Source organism: Ammodytes marinus (genome assembly GCF_949987685.1).
Source record: "Ammodytes marinus genome assembly, chromosome: 4".
NCBI classification, from domain to species: domain Eukaryota; kingdom Metazoa; phylum Chordata; class Actinopteri; order Uranoscopiformes; family Ammodytidae; genus Ammodytes; species Ammodytes marinus.
Genome location: NC_137233.1, coordinates 14,734,079 through 14,752,951, shown reverse-complemented (window position 1 = coordinate 14,752,951; position 18,873 = coordinate 14,734,079). Strand labels below are relative to the sequence as shown.

General features: G+C 40.8%; 1 protein-coding gene across 3 annotated transcripts in view; it reads right to left on the bottom strand.

Annotated features, from left to right (window-relative positions):
- The window catches only part of LOC307249140 (kazrin-like), a 57,117-nt gene that overhangs the window by 7,781 nt on the left and 30,463 nt on the right, over window positions 1-18,873 (bottom strand). Inside the window, exons 1-2 of one of the 3 annotated variants that reach the window (XM_080025775.1) lie at window positions 11,119-11,320; window positions 10,933-11,016 (exon numbers count right to left, since the gene is read on the bottom strand). In XM_080025775.1, the coding sequence (XP_079881901.1) occupies window positions 10,933-10,963 (31 nt within the window). In that variant the 5' untranslated portion in view covers window positions 10,964-11,016; window positions 11,119-11,320. Of the gene's footprint in view, window positions 1-10,932; window positions 11,017-11,118; window positions 11,321-13,798; window positions 13,910-18,873 lie in introns of those variants that run through there. The other 2 variants (XM_080025776.1, XM_080025774.1) reach the window with 2 other exon arrangements.

Below are 18,873 nucleotides of genomic sequence, written 5' to 3'. Positions count from 1 at the left end.
AAAACTCGCTCTGTATTTTTCCGTATTGCAGCGTTTACAAACTGGTGTGGCCCCACTGACACATGCCCAGGAGCTGAATTATCAAAATCCAAGGGTTGTTGATTCTACTGGTAAGAAAAAACATGGACGTACAGCAGAAGGTCTAAAATCCATGCGCGATCACCACTCCACAGTGTTGTTGTAATTACTCAGGATTACTCATAGGGGCAACCGAAGTTACGCAATATAGCTTTAAGGAAAGAGTGTGTGATTATGCAGTGCAATATAACATTTAGGCTCAAAGACACACATCAACCCCTCTCTAGACTCACTGCTCCTGCTCAGCTGTGGCCAAGGTCTTTTTAAATGGGTTGAATTTTAGTCCGGCGAGAAGAAATCCATACCAGCAGAAGAGGAACAATATGTCAAAATGATTTATGTTGCACATGTAAAGGGTTAGAAGGTCTGTTAAAAATGATGCACACTTTTCATAAGGGCAGATACAAATGACTCATACAAGCAGCCAAAAACATTCGATTATACTGTAAAAAACCTGCAGCCCCTGATGATGAATGTATAATTCAAAAGCAGCAAAAACTTTCATGGGACCGCAATACCATACACGGTGGGACAGGATGACAAAGCAACTTGGAAAATGCAGGAAAGATCAGTCAATTAATCAAATCGTGAGAATGAAAAAAAAACAGTGAAGTGATTCTGATTTCTCAACTTCTCCCCACGACTGTAAACCCATTATTGTTTACCATTTAAACCAGTACTTTGTTTGGAGAATCCTTATGTACATTCAGTTATCATGTGAGGAATATTTAATAGGATGCAAATTCATGTCAATTCATGTTTAGTTTTGTTTTATTAAATTCAGTATTTCAATTTAGCATGTGGGCATGTGAACCTTTGCTAACACATTACAGTTGAGGCTGATGGGGTGTCATTAGTTTGGCAGGTATTTGGTTAATAAATTAAAAGCATTGATGCTGGTGCTTTATAAAAACTCACTAGGTTCAACCAAGATATCACAAAGACAGTGAATGTCTTGAACCACATTGCATTGTCTGGAAAATCTCACCCTGGGACCCACATGTCAATCTGCTGTTGGAGGGAGAAGTCATGGGTTTCAAAGGTTATTAGAACTATCCATCCCTATAGTTTATATTAATACATTCATATTTATGTTTGAAACAAAGTGGTGGGTCTACCTGATGCACAAACAAACACAAAGGTAGCACGGCTGAAAAAAATATAACAAGTAGAAAAAGTAGCGTGTCCTTAGTTTTACGCAGATCCCTATGAGGCTCTGTTTAAATGATGTAAAATGTAAGAGCAAGTGTGCATACTACAAACTAAGTGTGTTTGTGACTTTGAGAAAAAAAAGAAAGGGAGAAGGTCTCCACAGGCCTGCAGGAGCTCCGATAAGAGAGGAAGGGACAGTCCATCGGTCTCTGACAGAAAGACACCGGGCAGCTCTTTGCTGCATGTGACAAAAGGAGTTTGTTTCCCCGAGAGAGCAATCTTCCACAGCCTTCTTGCAGCCTAAATCGGCTTATTCATCTGTTTACCTACAAGCTCTCCTAAAAATTTGGCGCGGGTAGCCCGGCTGCTGCTTTTGATCCACTGAGGGAGAAGAGTGCATGTTTTAAGGTTTTTTGTTGTTGTGCTCGGCTTAATCTTCTACTGTAAACGGCCATTTAAATCATCAGATGCTCCTGCTGTGATGCCAAGGTCCACCCGCTCTCGTTTAATTGCAAAAATCTTAGTGGAAGCAGCAGTTCTGTTTTAGCAGATTGTTTGTTACTTCACAGTAATCCCAAGTGAGCCAATTTCTTTTCTTATTTTTTTACGAAGAACGTATAAATATTTTAGTAGCTTAGCATATCATATCATCACCCCTGAACCATTAGCCCGTGGGTCGTTTTTGGTCTATTGTTATTCTATTAAAACTGTGTTGTGAAATGTTCCATTTACATTTTACATTAAATAATTATCACAGAGAAACCAGTTATTTGTCAGACACAAACCATCTATCTATAGATAATTTACCTCCATGCTATCTTAATTGACAGGAGCCGCACAAACCATATAGACAGTCTATATGCTGCTTACGTCTTAGCTCCGACCTCTTGAGTGGTTGTGCAGTGACTTTGACCAAGCTATGAGAGAAGAAGCCCATTCCATTAAGGTCTAATTCAAGTCTGCCATTAGAGTGTCCATCAAGGCCAGTCAGGAGCAGGGCATCACTTCCTGTCCCCTTTCCTTTGCATAAACGTTCACACACAAACAGGGAGGGAGGGAGGGATGAGCGAAGTGGCTGTTGGCTTATGATTAGGCTAGAAAGAAAGTGGAGGCTTCCTTCTCCATGTGGAAAGGCATAGAAATGTGTGGATCGGTGGTCAGAGACCTGAACTAGTCTCCTATGAGCCGTGTACAGGTCTAAAGTGGACCCATTTATATACTAGAATTATCAAAGAGGCAAAAGGGTGGCTGTGTGGGAATGTTGCGTTTGGATGGGAAACTGAATTTGAAGTCATTGCCCGTGTTGCAAAAACCCACTTTTCAATTTTAAAAGCAATTTCCGCCTAACTGTTGTCAGTGAATCCTACTTGACTTCTGTCTTGATAGTCTCTCATCCTCAAACAACTGTTTTACAATCAGAGAATTTAACAGCAAGTGAACCATTATCCTCAAGTAGTGCTTCCTACTGTAAGAGTATTGTCAGCTTTTCTTTTAATATTACTTTCTAAATGGGTAAGTTTATCCAAATAATAAACATTTGTTCAACTGTTTTATTGCTATCCTCTAGGTAGCAATGCAGATCATTTTGGTTATGATATGTCAGTCCCACCCCAATAAAATAAAAGTGAATAAACATTTGTTTGTGCTGCTTATCATTGATTAATGTGCTGTTCATTGTCTTCATGCATTAATTCATTGTTTAATCCATAAAATGTCAGAAAGTCAAGAAAAATGTCCATACTACTTTTCCAAGATATTTAGTTTACAATTACATTAAACTGTAAAAAGCAGTAAATATGAACAATTAATACTATAAATCGGAAATATTTTGGAATATTTTCATAAATTGTAACATTTGTTGTTGATTGTCAACCTTTGGATTACTCGGCTTAAATGATTAAGTTCTGAATTACAAAAACGTCAACAGCAACATCCCTAAGCAATGTCCCTGTCCATTTGGATAGTCCACATAACTCTGTGAACAGCTTTTATAGATTGAGGTTTTAGTGAAAACTGATCAAATATTATTCTATGGACAACCAAAACATAGCTGGGACATTTCAACAATTATTATTGTTTAAAAAACTTACCTTCAACGCACAAGCAGCTGAAATATCAGCATCATGTATCTTAAAACCTGGACAAACAACACTAAAACTATCTGCGTGGCTAAATTCCTTTTAAGTGAGAAAGTATATGTTTGGTGTCATTTGAGTGCACTGACCATTTAACTTCACTACAATTCCCTATAAAACGCAAGGAAAATAAATGTCTATTTTCAAAGCAAAACCGTGAAAATACGAAGTGAAGATTGAAAAGGGTGACACAAAGCTACACAGTGACAGCTGCCCCGGGGTGTTAGGCTGTGCAGGGCTGTCACTTACCTCAGTCTCCCTGACAATTCAAATCTGTGTAATTTCTGTTAGGAGTGATTCTACTTGGCAATCTTTTTCCAAGACGAAGCCAGAGGCGATGTTGCTGCCTTTCCCTCTCCTCTCATCTCTCAGGAACAATAACCGATAGTTGGATAACAAGGTCAGACATATTTACTGCTCTTTGTAGACATACACGGCTGCCATAACTGTCCTCTCGAAGCAGTATTTTAAATAGAGGACTCCTGTGGACAATTCATATTAAAACCGTGTTGTTGGTCGCTGGAGGAGTCAAGAGCATAGAACTCACCTCCACCTGTTGCATTCACTTTTTTACTTGAATCGCTTTCCTTACATTGTCCTAACCTGTCAGGTGTTTATTTTTTTCTTGCAGCAGTTAACAACATGTATATACCAGACAAATTAACATACACTGCAGCTGTGTAACATGCAGGAGGGAGGGCTGCTGGTTTATCAGCTTTAGTCACCACGGAACCAAAATGTCAGAAATGGAGCGTAGCGTTAGTTCAGGCCGGGTACGGACGTCAAGCCGGCTGTCATCTGGGCTCGTCAGCTGACAGCCAGGATACGCCCCTAGCACACCATTGGCCGTACACTCAAAGTGGCGCCTTATTTAAGCTGCTCTAGCCTACCTACTGATGCTGCTTCCTCTGTAAACTCTTGCAACCCACCTCCACCCCACCACCTCCTTGTTAACTGTATTTGTCATCAATGTCATTTCTGTTGTCATTGACGCTGTTCTGTTCTACACCCTAGGGGGGCCTTGCTGCAGATCTCCTCACCTTTCGGTAATCCATGTAGCTCATGGAGGTCAGAGGGATGGCGCTCTCTGCCTAAAAGCTTTCCACGTGTGCGCGTGGAGGGGGAGGAGATCATGGATGAGAACCATACCGCCATATTAATAATTGCAAAGTATTCTGCTAATTGAAATAAACTTCTACTTTTGACTAAAGTATTCCTGACTGAAAAACCCTTTTGAAATGACCATGAACAACCTGCTGGTGGTTAAAGTGTCACCACCTCCTGCACGATCTACATTAGCTTCCAGTAAACCATAGAACAAGCGCCGCATAAACAACAAAGCGCAAAATGCTTTTCTTCTAAAGGAGTTGGTAGGGAATGTAAACATAATCAGTGAACAAGTTATAGTACCAGTACTGCATGGATTGGTTTTCAATTGTCAGTTTCCAAAATAAGAATAATTTGGAAAAAGAGCATGAGGAGGTTTTGTTTGCTCCTGCAGACTATTCCCTGCTTTCTTCTCCCCCTGCGGTATTGGTGCACAGCTATAAAATATGCTATCTGTAGGAGGGGATGGAGGTTTAGGAGAATTGAAGCGAAAGGATGGAAACAGTAATGGCTTTCTACAGAAGGTGCTGTAGCATTGCAGGGGAGTGCATCTATACAGCGGGACCTCAAAGCAACGTCATTTAATGGCACCTTTCTCACCCAAGTTACTTTGCAGCAAATATATTCAAATAAGGACACCTATATCAAGGTGTCTCCTGTTCACTGGGGATGTGAATAATCAGCAGTACAACAAAAGCTTTTCTGCAACTCGCTGATATGGGCAGAGTTGTTTCAAACAAGCAGGAAATCCTTTCAAATGCTTCAGGAAATCCTAATAAGCTATTCTTTCATGAGCTCTTCTTGTTGATAAACTCTACCTATAGAATGAAAAATGTGTTTCGCAGCACAGTTTCCTGCCCAGAGTCTTTTCTATGAAATGGGAAACATCACATAGTGTGTAGCTGCAATGCAGGTTATTGTGGTGACGCAAACTGTCAGCGTAACTGAAGACAACAAGCTAGTCAACGCGTCTCTGTGACAACGTTTGACATGATGAACACTGGACCAAATTATCTCCAGCTTCTGACAGGTTTTGACTACCTCAATGACATAATAAGTCACACATTTCTCTGTGATGATTTTCTTCTTGAACATGGTTGTTCATGACATTCCTGCTCTACAACCACAAACTATCAACTTGTGACCAAATCAAAACATGAGAAGCAAAATAACTGGGACTCTACATTAATGTGATCTATGTTGAATGCTGTGCAGTAAAACACAAATTAAATATTGAGACTAGACAACATTCATAAAAAGATACCGACAACTACAGGAAAAGCACCCTGAAGCTTTTAGTATTCCTTTTTTTAAGCTTTCCAAATACAATTAGCTTATCGTCAATGAAACAGCATCTTGGTGGAATGACCAGAAAGACTCACACCCCAATAAATGCACATCTTCTATCTGCATGATTTATCTTGTATTGTATAATTGCTTATTCGATTGCTGTGCAATTACATCCGCAGGTCTATTACACTTTTAGCTGACGGGTTAAAATCGATTCATTAGGTGATATAACTAATCAAGGTTAAAGCTTTACCTTTTCTACCAAATTTCGCGGATGAAGCAGGAATGAAAAACCAACTAATTTCTCTCCATTGTCACATTGTACACCAGTGTGCATTTTGGGAAATTAACACCAGGAGGTAAACAGCAGCTTTGATGTCATATAGGTAATATTGTCTAATCAGTTATGAGCATACATGCATCATTATATTAGTCCGTCCAGGGAAAACTGTTTTCCCCTGTTACGACTGAATTACTTGACTTATGTTTGTGTGTGTGTGTGTGTGTGTGTGTGTGTGTGTGTGTGTGTGTGTGTGTGTGTGTGTGTGTGTGTGTGTGTGTGTGTGTGTGTTTGTGAGGGTGTGCTTCTGTTCACAGCTGGTCATTTCTGAACTGTATTATGAGAGGAGCATATGTCTGCTGAGCTCCGGCCTGCACTAATTACAGAATAAAGATCAGTTGAGATTGCTCTGGGAGAGGACAGCAGTCTGCTCCAGCTCTTGATTAAACTCATCATGCAGGTGACAGTGTAGCCTTGACAAGCAGGAACATAGAGCATGGATGGACTGAAATGAACCCTGCAAGTTATGTATTAACCAGTGATAAGATATCATCTTATTAATAATCTGTGCTGCTTTGGAGTCTGTCTCAAGAGAGTTATGCTGCAGGAGAGAATGTGTTTAATATAGATATGACGAGATCCATGTATTTTTGGGGTATATTGATGCGAGACAAGGGATGGCAATGTTGATCCGTCAGTCCACCACTTTGATCCAGACTAAAATAGTTCAACACTCAGGGATTTGGTACAGACATTCCCCAGATGTTCTCCTTTGGATGATTTCACCTTGGTGATGCCCTGTCTTATAGTTTGCATCACCATCACTTTAGAATGTCAGTCTGTCCAAAAAAGTGCAAAAAAGTGCTATTTAGCAAATGTTAGTATGCTAACATGCTATTATAGACATTATACCTGCTAAACATCAGCGATAACATTAATATTATACATTAGCTCAAATCAGAGCACAACTAAGGTTTTGTTATAAAAAGGGGAGCAAACGTAATATAAATGATAAATTTTCTTACACGACATATTGTAAACATGCCTATTTTGAAGTGTTCTTGAAAAAGAAAAAAGTGATCCTGAGACTCTCTTTACAACACAATACCCAAAGACAGCTCAAATACTCAGAGAGCAGCATTAAATAAGCATCAAACCCAAATCTGAAAAAACAGACCCGGAGGAAGAGAAAGATGGAGAGGGTGGGTGATAGTAGTGGACTACAGCGATAAGTGTTTTTATTTTTTTAATCATCGGCAGCTCTACATTTAGCATCTGTATTGTTCATTTATACTGTAGTGACGGGGAGTTTGTGCAGTAAAGGAACATATGTTGTATAGACATCATGTGTGGGTTGTATAGTTACAGATATGCTTGATCTACACAAGGCAGTAAAATCAGTGACAACCCTCCATTTCATAGAGAAGATACAGCAGATCGAAAAGAACACGGGGCAAACACCAAATTCCTGATGCCTGGACAAAACAAGACTCTAAGCACTGTACTTCCTGCATGCTGAAAAGGCCGTGCATGTAGGGGTCAGGTCCATTTCCTACTCAGGGCCTCTCCATAATACATGGAGGTATAAATAATGCATGTTGCTGGCTCTCACCTGAGCACAGTATTCTCCACTTAATGGTAATTCAATAGGGTCTGCGGACAAAACATTACTCTCTGGTTCAGCATATCTATGAAATATGTTGATCATTTCACCGTTTCTCGCCTAAAGAATACTTTCAGAAAATACAATTCAAGTATATGTGTACTGCATATGAATGTACATTTTTTCTTCTATGTGTTTGTATCTGCGTGTGCTCGGCTCACAGTATATCTGTGCAAGTATACAGTATCTATTGGGAGCAGCTTTCATTAATTAATTGCCTGTGGGTTTACATTACAACTGAGGTCAGTGCGAGGATGTCAAGTGCAGATAGCTGTAATTGATTCGCACATTTATTATGTGCAGATTAGGCACCTTGCCAGGGATGTGCCACTGGAAGAGCACTGAGAACTTGAATAAGGCTGCTTGGATTACTAATGCTTCTGAAAGGGGTGGCTTTTATAAAAACATACCCTCACTTTCACAATCGAATGAAGTGAATTGGCCAGGAACTAAACAAACTAAACTGGCTGACATAGCGGCCCTAAAATTTGAGAGTTATCAAAGTTCCCCAATAAACGTGTTATATTTTGTTTGTTGAACCATACACAAACTTATGTTTTGGTTGTATTGAAGGTTATCTGCTGAACAATTTCTGGGTCGAGCCATTTACTTTTCTAAAGGTTCCGCATAACATAAGGTAATTTGACCAAACCAACATTTTTGGAAGATACCATCTTGCCACCATGTAAATTGTGGCTCAAAATGGTCTCAAAAGGTCCGTCAGAGAGACCCCAAACTCCTGCTGATTTCACACAGTCATCAGCCCCTGTTGGCTTAGCTGGGGAGCATTGAGTCAAAGTCTGTAAGTTCATAAGAGTTAACACTTAAATTAGACCTTAGTTTCTACCTAACGCTGGCTGGTCGCAGTCCATTATGTCAACCAACTTGTACAAACAACAGGAGGATCAAAATGCCATAGAGCCTATTGTCCCTGTTTTTGAAGGGACAATATTGTCTCTGTTGTGGATAAACAACATCTGTCAGAAACAGTAGGATGTGTGTGTGTGTGTGTGTGTGTGTGTGTGTGTAGAACTAGGAAATCTACCTGATTTGATACATGACCTCCCTTATGTCCCGGGGCATGGCAATAGTCCCACAAGCTCCATAAGGCGCCTTTTTCTGCAGCCGGAGCGAGAACTGAAGCTAGTGTAGGAAACATTGAACGCCTGACTGGGAAGTTTCAATCATGTGGACTATGGCAATAAATGCCTGTTCTGAGCTAATTTTTAATCTCATTCCTACACCTAAAGCGATTATGAAAGTAATAATGGTTCTTGATTAGCTGAGAATAGCTATGGCTAACACAGATATTGATCAGGAATGATATTGAAAACTAAAACATAACCAAAAGTGATGGAATAGTGCCACATGTTGTTTCTTATGGTCGCAAAGAGAAGGAATTTACAACAAAGCTGTGAGTGTAAAGCTTATAGTTCTCTACCATCTGTCTGTTGCAGTGCAATCTGTCAAACTCATTATCTTTGGCAAATTTGTGTGGTGACCTCAGTGGGCATCGGCCGCAGTGGGGATCACGCAAAACACAGGAGTATCAAACTTATTGCTATTTAATGCATATGGATGTGTAGACACGCACGCACGCACGCACGCACGCACGCACGCACGCACGCACGCACGCACGCACGCACGCACGCACGCACGCACGCACGCACGCACGCACGCACGCACGCACGCACACACACACACACACACACACACACACACACACACACACACACACACACACACACACACACACACACACACACACACACACACACACAGACAGGCACACAGAGACATTGAAAAAGAAAACTTCTCACGAACAAAGTCAGTCCCATGGTATTCAATTCAAATAGCTATAGCTTCCCTAAAGCATTGTCAATCAGCTCAAATGCATCTACATATACTTAATTATGTGTCTGGCCCTCACATAGATCTTTTCACAAGAGCCATTGTAGATATTATTGTCCATCAGTGCTATATTCTACAAGCCCAGATTAAGCAAGCTTTAGTCTACTTAGCTACTAAAGTCTGTCAAACTGAACAGTATCTGACTAAATTCCACATTATAGTAAAATGCTTCCAGAAGATTACAGATAAAAATGTAATCCATATGAACATCTCATATCTAGGTCAGTATTGAGCTCTTATCTTAAGTAAAACGATAAATGAGAATGAAATGGGATATGGAACAGATCAGCGCTTACAGTACTGTGCCAAAGAAGATGTACAGTAACCTGCAGTTAAAATCACAGTATTTTAAATGTAAACATACAGTATACATGTAGAAAAGTGTAAAACAAACTATAAAACATTACTAAGATTAAAAGTAAACATACTGTATTCATGATTTCACTGAAGTACAGAAGAGCATTTTCAGCAAAATAAACTTAAAGTATCAAAATTAAAAATAATAATTATGTAATATGGACCCTTTTCAACGTTTTACATCATTACAGTATATGCATTTCATCACCAAATATGGGTTATAATATAATTAGTATTGATCCATTAATAACTACTCTAAGAAGCTTTTCAGTGTAACAGCTGGTTGAGGTTGGTTTATTTTTTAGTACTTCAAAGTGAGTCAAAGCGATCGATCCATTAGTTGATCGTCAGAAAGCTTTTTGTGTTCCAAGAAAAAACAAGACACTTTAAAAATATCTAGATGGGCTCTGGGAACTGGGCACTTTTCCCTTCTAACTGACTTTTAATGGACAAAACAATTAATTGATTAGGTGGGAAATGAAGAGATCAATCAATAATACATGCAATCATTAATGCAGCCCTGCCTCACCTACTGTTCGGTAGTTTATTCTATGAAAATGTATCATATTTCATGAATTGAACACTTTGTCGAAAGATTCGAGATAATTCCTCTCATACAATCATTGCAGGATATCACACACATACACACACGTGAACTTGAACCCCGCTCACGCACAGTCGTCTTAAGCCGCTTTCATGGCCTATAGTGTTACTCCAAAACACACACACACACACACACACACACACACACACACACACACACACACACACACACACACACACACACACACACACACACACACACACACACACACACACACACACACACACACACACACACACACACACACACACACACACACACACACACACACACACACACACACACACACACACACACACACACACACACACATACTTTTCCTCGCTCTCTGTCTCCCCTTCTATCTGTCACTCACCGGTCTTCCCCTCCTCCTTCTCAGACCTCATGTCCTCCTCGGCACAGGCTCCACTCGGCTCCACTGTCAACAGTGGTTTGAGTTCTCATAGCAGGTGAAAAAAACAAAAACCGTGAAACAGACACACACACAAACACACACGTACAGTATGCGTACAGATACCAGTGCACACACCATTCAACACACCGACACACTCAATGCACCTCCAGAGCCGGCCGCTCCCAGCCCCTGCTGCTCTCTCAGGCTCCACCTCCACCCAGACAGGTTACTAGGAAGTCGTCTCCCGAGAGCCACTCAGATACATTTCAAATTGCTCCTTTTTTTGTCCTTGTTCCTCTGTGTGTGTGTGTGTGTGTGTGTGTGTGTGTGTGTGTGTGTGTGTGTGTGTGTGTGTGTGTGTGTGTGTGTGTGTGTGTGCTTCTCTGTCTCTCGTACCTGTTTAGTGACACGCCCGGAGGCAGCTAACAACTTTCACCCACGTCCGCTCCTGCTATTCACCTCCCTCCCCGTGTGCAGGCAAGGATGAGGGGGAAGGGAAATACAAACTGCACCTCAAGCCTCAGGTAACAAACCACAGGTGAGTCAGTGGAACTCTCACCCCACCTGATGGCAGAGAGCTACACTGAACAACAGACAACAACACACCTACTATACCCTCCCTCTGAACCACGCATGCTTCTGAATCCTACTGCATGAATTTACATCACTCGCTACTGGAATGTGAATGTGCCTGTGCTTTGACCAGAGGAGGAAGGGATATAAATTGGAATGAAACATGTAAACTTCAATATAAAAGCTCTCAAAGAGTGGATCATGGCAGCTGTAAAGTGATACGAAGTCTATGTTTGGAAGCAGCCTGCCTTAGCTCCACACTCTGATATTGGGTTATTTATTTATTTATTTAAGAGCTTTTGTTATCTTTGACCCTTAAGTGGACTTCTCTTCCGCCTCTGGGCCTAAGAAAGGACAGCCTGTGTCATGTTAGATGGACCCCTCCGATGTGTGTGGACACAATTACAGAGTAAACAAAGTTATGGCTGTTAAGGCCAGAAGCCCTCAGGCAGGTACAGGTGGTTACGAGGAAAACAGATAGGGCTGTTACTGAATTAATTCAGCCTGCTGAGCCCCGCTGGATATAAACTTACAATATAATTTTTGGTTTTTCGAGCACTTGAGTAACAGTTTGGCATACAAAAGCACAAGTGTAAACATAATATGTGTGTGTTTGTGTTTGTGTGAATTTAAAGACATGACAGCGGCTCGGAGCGGGCATGCCATTTATCCTGCCTGTCAGAGGTTGATGCTGAGTGTTTTAGCTCCATCCAAAGATCCGACGGGCTCTAACCAGATACTTGTCACATGAGGCAATGGATCTGTCAATCAAACGCTGACACCTCAAGGATTACTGTCAGGCTCATTTCTCTCTGACTGATCAGAGTTCAGCTGAGACAAAAGATTGAAACGATAACTCTTCTATAGTGGATATAATTAACACCTCGTTACAAGCAGAACTTGCAGCATGCACTGCTAGTCCATCTTTTTATGCGCTAGCCATCTCTGTAGTCTCACCACTACAACATTTCACAACTTTTACATTTGCTAATTCTACCCACTTTGATTCAAATTCGAACCTGCCTGAATATGCACATCTTAACTTGTCCCGTGAGCTACAACATTTTACAAATTTTGACCAAATATAGCACTTCACATTTCCAAGGTCATGCTGTAGCCTGCCTCTCAGCTACACTAAATCCTATTCACGGCATTGCTTTTATCCTGACAGGTCTTCAGACTGACATTTTCCATTCCACAGTGTCCTTATTCTTTGAGCTTAACTCCCTGTATCACTTGGCCATTAATTTGCTTTGCTCACATTAAAGCCAGAAAAAAATCCTAAAATCCTTTTTTTTCTACCCGCTGCTCTCCTCCAACGTCCCTTCTCTCAGCTGCACGCGATTGACCTGTCGGTTTGCATTATCGGTGCTGGGCAGTGTTGATAGAGAGCCGGGACCAAGCAGCATTATAATATAAGCTAGCCTTGAGAGAGAAGAGGAGGGGAAAAAAGAGGAGGAAAGAGGGTGAAAGCAATGATCACTGGGAGACGAAGGTCACCACTGCCCATTGTTGATGGAAATGACACAAGATAAGTCTTGTCTCGCCGCTGAGCGAGCCCTGCCAGCCTCAAGGAGCTGGTCAGGATAAAAATCATTTAAAAAAAATTGGAAATACAATTCCTGTGCAGAAGCCTTGGTTTGCTCTCAGCATGAAAACTATTGAGGATAATAGTGGCCATTATGGTGAGAGCAAGAAATGGACACGAGGCCTAAGCAACAATTTACATGCAATCGATAGACTTTATGATCAAGAGCTTTTGTGGTTAGTGTTATTTCAGGCTGGTCAGTTTGATTACAATAGTATACATGATTGGTTGAGAGACACCATTATTCTGAGCCTCTTGATACATTTTTTTTCTCAAACTAATGCAAGTGATTGGAAAAGATAAGAAGGCCTTGCTGTGACGTAGTACTTGCACATCACAATACAATTCTAGCATAATGAACCTCAATAGAGCTGCATCAGACTTAAAGCCGTTTGCAAAGTAAAATGCTTTCGTCTGGCAAGATAACAATCAAGTCTCAGGTGTGACGATGAAAGTCTGCAGTGAACTGTAGGGCCCTTCGAGGACAGGTACCGAAAGCTGTTATCTGATTGTTCTGACCCTTTTAGCCTGTGCAGTCCTTTGCTCTAGTGTTAAACTCCCAGTCCAGCTGACGGCTATGTGTCTTTTAACTGCTGGGATAAATCACTGTGCGCACATCCCTCTGTCACCAAGGCAACACCTTGTATTTTTATAGCTTCACCGTACCTTTGCCTAGTGAGCAGTCTGGAGTGCCAAAGTCCATCAGGCTGGATATCTCTGTCGGGTAGCACATGTCTGTCACCACTGTCTTCTGTCTGTGATGATGCATTGACGGATCTGGGGGAGAAGAAATTCACAATAAATGCAGGTTCACGACACCAGGTGGATGAAATGTTTATATAACACAGTGTGTGTGTGTGTGTGTGTGTGTGTGTGTGTGTGTGTGTGTGTGAGCGTGTGTGTGTGTGAGCGTGTGTGTTTGTGAGCGTGTGTGTATGTGCAGCCGTGTAGCTATAGCAGGCCTATTAAAACAGGTGATTCATTCCGATATGATCCAGCACACACTCCAGACCTCTCAGACACGTTGCAAACACAGGAATCTCTCTAACAAATCACCGAAGTTGTGTTCGGCATTTCAAAGCTGTAACAATACACTCGCTGTTTGAATGATAATGACTCAATGACACTTGTTCCATTATTTCACAGTGCTTGGTTAACTATTCACTCCTTTTTGCATATGTTCAGTTGTTTCTTCCTCTCTTCTATCCTAAAATAAAATCCATCCATTTATGTCATTCCAATATACTCTGCTGACCCCCCCCCCCCTTTTTTTGCTTGACAGATTCAGCTGATGACACTGATCAAGGACCTCCTTGATCTCAAGTGAGTGAACCTCATCTACTCGACATTTATTTTTGACACTTGATCATTTCTGTGCCGAGGAAAATGGTGTGATGGGACTATAAATATCTTTGAAGACTCATCAAGGCCCCCCCCCCCCCTTCTGCTGCTGTCCCTCCACCTCCTTCTCTTAATTGTTTCACCTGCATTTGTAAAGCCCAAAAAGATATAGGAAATGAGAGTGATAACCGGGGGCATAAATATCCTCGCTGTGCCGGGGAAGGGTTTTGTAAAGCAGATACCATTACAAACGGAAACAATTTCCCATTGAGGAGGGCTTCAGATCCCGCTATTGATCTGAAATCTCCAAGCCTTAACTAATTCTGCTGATCTCACGTGTCCTTTCTGAGAATACTATAAATGTTTGAATTTCATGCCTGATAAAGACGTGACAGCACGTCCTGTATATAATACTGTATATTGTTTTAACTTAAACCCTGTCCATATGTAGCACAGTACCATCTGCACAGGCAATTTTCCTCAACACCACCCTCATCTTCTCTTCCAATTGACATATTTTGACAGTTTTTATTTCATGACTGTATTTACCTGGAGCCCTGACCTTCCCCGTCCACCTGTCCTGTTGGTAATTGCTTAGGTGCTGTTCAGCTGACCTTTTCCTTGGTCTATAATATGGAGATAGGACAGCGGGCAGCCTCATGCTCAGGGGCTCTGAGGCTGCTTTACTCAGCCCCAACAATAATGAGATAGACAAAGGGGGGAGAGAGAGAGAGAGAGAGAAAGAGAGAGAGAGAGAGAGAGAGAGAGAGAGAGAGCGAGAGAGAGCGAGAGCGAGAGAGAGAGAGAGAGAGGATGGATGAGGCATAACATCACATAAAATCTGGGAGAAGGTGTCTGCGCTTTGTACACTTAAAAATAAAGATGTCATACATACATTTACAGCTGTAACATACAGCGATTATTTAAAAATGTACTCCCAAATGAGCATCCTGTCAAATGAGAATAATTAACAAAGTCATTTAATTATGATGATGCATTTGGATTAGAGTGCATATGTGTTCTTCGTTTAAACGAACACGCTTCACCTTGGTGCCTCAACATACTTCTTAAACTTTTCACTGTTCTAAATGACCTCCCATTCCCAAGGGGTTTTTCATTAGCCACGGTCCATTGTATTTCAAGGCTAAAACACCCTGTCTTTGTGACTGTGTCAGTGCTGTAAAGTAATGTGAATGTGCTCTAGAGAGGTATGTCCTGAGGAGTGGGCAGTATATCTGCCACTTTGTTTCTGCCTGGTTAAACCTCTGCTGAGAAAGGTGAAAAGGTTATGGAAATGATGAGGCCACGTTGTGGAGGCCTATCAGGAACCAAACTGAACAAGCCAGGCACAAGAAAAACAATATAATGACTGTGATCTCGACCAACAGCAAATCAATCTGCAGGATGGCAAACGTACAGTTATTTCATATCTCCTATTCTTCTCCCAACAGAACTAACAGTTTGGACGATAGGACACATGTCTCAAAATGTCTTTTTAGCCAAAGGTCTATTGAAGGTCACTTTATAAATCTGTATATTGTGTTAACTGATGGATAACTCCATAAAATACCTACTTTATTAGACCTTTTTCCACAGCAGACACTTTGGCATGTCCTACAGGAAAAGCACAATAATGATTAACGGTAATGATGGCTGCATTCCATTTTTAACTTTATTTATCCCATCTGTGCTTTTCTTGCTATGTCATATCAAAACGTGTTCTGAGAAACATATCTACAAGTCTTCCTGCACACCCACACAGGTGTTTTAACTTTTCTAGCTAATTAGATCTCTGCTTATGTTAAAGTTGAGCTGAGCTATAATAAAATGACATGGTCACAGAGCTTCACAAACCAATAAGAGTGGTAAACGTGTTACTTCTCAAACCCTAAGGATAAGACAAATGTCAATCAGGCACCACAGTCTACAGTCATAGTCCTAAAGATTTTGTCACGCCAGCCAGGATTTCAAACAGCTTCATTTAACAGAAAAATCTATTCATTCAATTGGATTTGCAGCAAACAGATTATGCCTAACCATTACACGAAGAGAAATGTAGCCGCACCAATGTTTGAACTTTGGTGAACTTTGAGAGTCAATAGAAGCTATCTTCGCTTATTAGCTGTGTTGCATTATCCTCTATTTATTATTATGAATAATGTATTGTTTATTGTTTGACCTCCTCTGTTGGATAAAAAAAGGGATGTTTGCAGACAGTGATAAGACAAGAGTTGATGGTACAAATCTCATTGTACCCTTTCTGTTGGCAACCAGAAAGCTCAGCCTACAAGGGAATCAGTTAGCTATCTGACTGAAGGCAAGTTTATTAGCTTGAAAATGTATGTTTTTATTGAAAAAAAAATTGTGTGCAATGGTTAACAGAATTACATGGGAGACTTAAGAGAACAGAAGAGAGAAAAAAGAAACATGTTTAAGAGCTATTTAACTAGCACTAGCCTGGCCGTGGCAGCTAGCGAGTTAACGTTTATCTCGCCAGCTAACCTACAGCAGTTGTAACCCAGTGAATAGTCCACATGTCACCAAGCCTCCAATTCATGAGGATAAGTGAATCTCTTTGTGGCGTGACTGCTGCTTAATTGGGCAAACAAAAGTTAAAAAACCACCTTTGGATATTGAAGTATATGTACTGATGGTCCATTTTGATCTATACTTTCTACCTATAGGCTATAAAAGTACATCCAACTTGTTGTCCAGTTTGATAGCTGTGTTTTTCCTCAACCTTGACCAAATGAACAACCTTATTTGACGGGCTGATTTATGCGATAGGTCATCTTGAGAGGGAGTGTTTGAGATGGGATATGGAGATGCACTGTGTAACAAACCTATAGCTTGTGAGCCAGCATCACAATCATGCTGATGAAAAGACAGTGACAGCATACATGATTCAAATATGGTTTAACATTTAGAATGTCCATATCTCAAAAGGTCTCCATCTGATAGATTCACATGACACACCTAAAAATGTCTTCCTTTTGGTTATAGATATTATTGGCCGAATAGAAAACAAGATAGGCTATATAATTTACAGAGCAGATCTACAACTATATGTAGCAAAAAATACTCATTTCTATTTAAGTTGGACTTGAAAGTGTTTCCACAAATCTAAAGAGACATCCTTGCTAACGAAAAAGAGAAAAAACACAGCCCTCGGCTCTGACGGCATCACCAGGGAAAACACCTAATAGTTGTGTGAGGGGTGCAGAGGACATGTATGCTTAACACTCAGTGGGAGTTATATTGAAGCAGAACTAGTAGACAACTATCATTAATGTGCAGACAGCTCATCACTGCCCACCCTCAGCCAACCTTTAATTACACTGGCATTCAGTCGGTCATGCAGGCAGCAGACACATTCATCCCTGTATCAGTCATTGCACCGGAAAGGAAGACAGCGTCAACATGCTGCTGTGCAGTCACAACGCCCTGAAATGCAGCCCTGCTGAGTGGCAGCCCTCTATGGGTTCCTAAAACAATAATTCACAATGGCTGAACACATGTTGTAATTACCTGGCTATGATGTATGTGTAAAAGAGCACACTACCTATGAGAGCAAGATTGGCTATCAGAATAATAGGTCACTGTTGTATTAATTTTTCTCCCACATATTCTCAACAACCAAAAGGTTTCCATTCTTTCTTGGAGGAGAAGGGCTATGCTGTTGATTGAGGGATGGGATTATAATAAAGCAATTTAAAGAGTCAACAATGGGTACTGAAGGGTTTTATTTTTTTATTGAAATGCTTATTTTCCGTACTGAGCAGAAAGAAATGATAAAAACAATAATAATTTGAACATAAGCGGTGGTTAAAAGCTTAACTGGGACAAAAAAGGAGTTGAGATGTCTTGCAGGGAAAATAATTGTCATAATCCTAAAATGTAAAGCCCTGAAGAATTTAAGCATTCTTTGAGGTGCACAGCATTTATTACCCATTGGGATGACAATAACCATAGTTATAGATTACTATTATTTTCCTCTCATGCATTTAACATTGACACAATGTGAAAATAATTAGTAAAACTATGTAAATGGGATTTCACAGCAGTGCCGTGCCGACATTGAATGAAGTAGCAAAGCTAATTGATGTGATGCCTTTTTTGTTTTTTAATCTCTGGAACGAGACAGGAAAACTTCGCCTGGCAACATAAGACAATGGGATTGAGTTTGCTTGAGATAAGTTGCGGTTTTGCATGTTTCACAAGGGAGACTTCTCATCTCTGACCCCAACCCTCACAAGTCGCTTCTGTATTATCAGGCACAGACACATGAGGCTCATCCAAATCTCTGCTCGCAGAATGCTGACAAGGCACTGACACAGCACTTTGCATTTCTACTGGTAGGTATCATTAACAGCCTTTGATGCAGTTGGCAACAATGAATT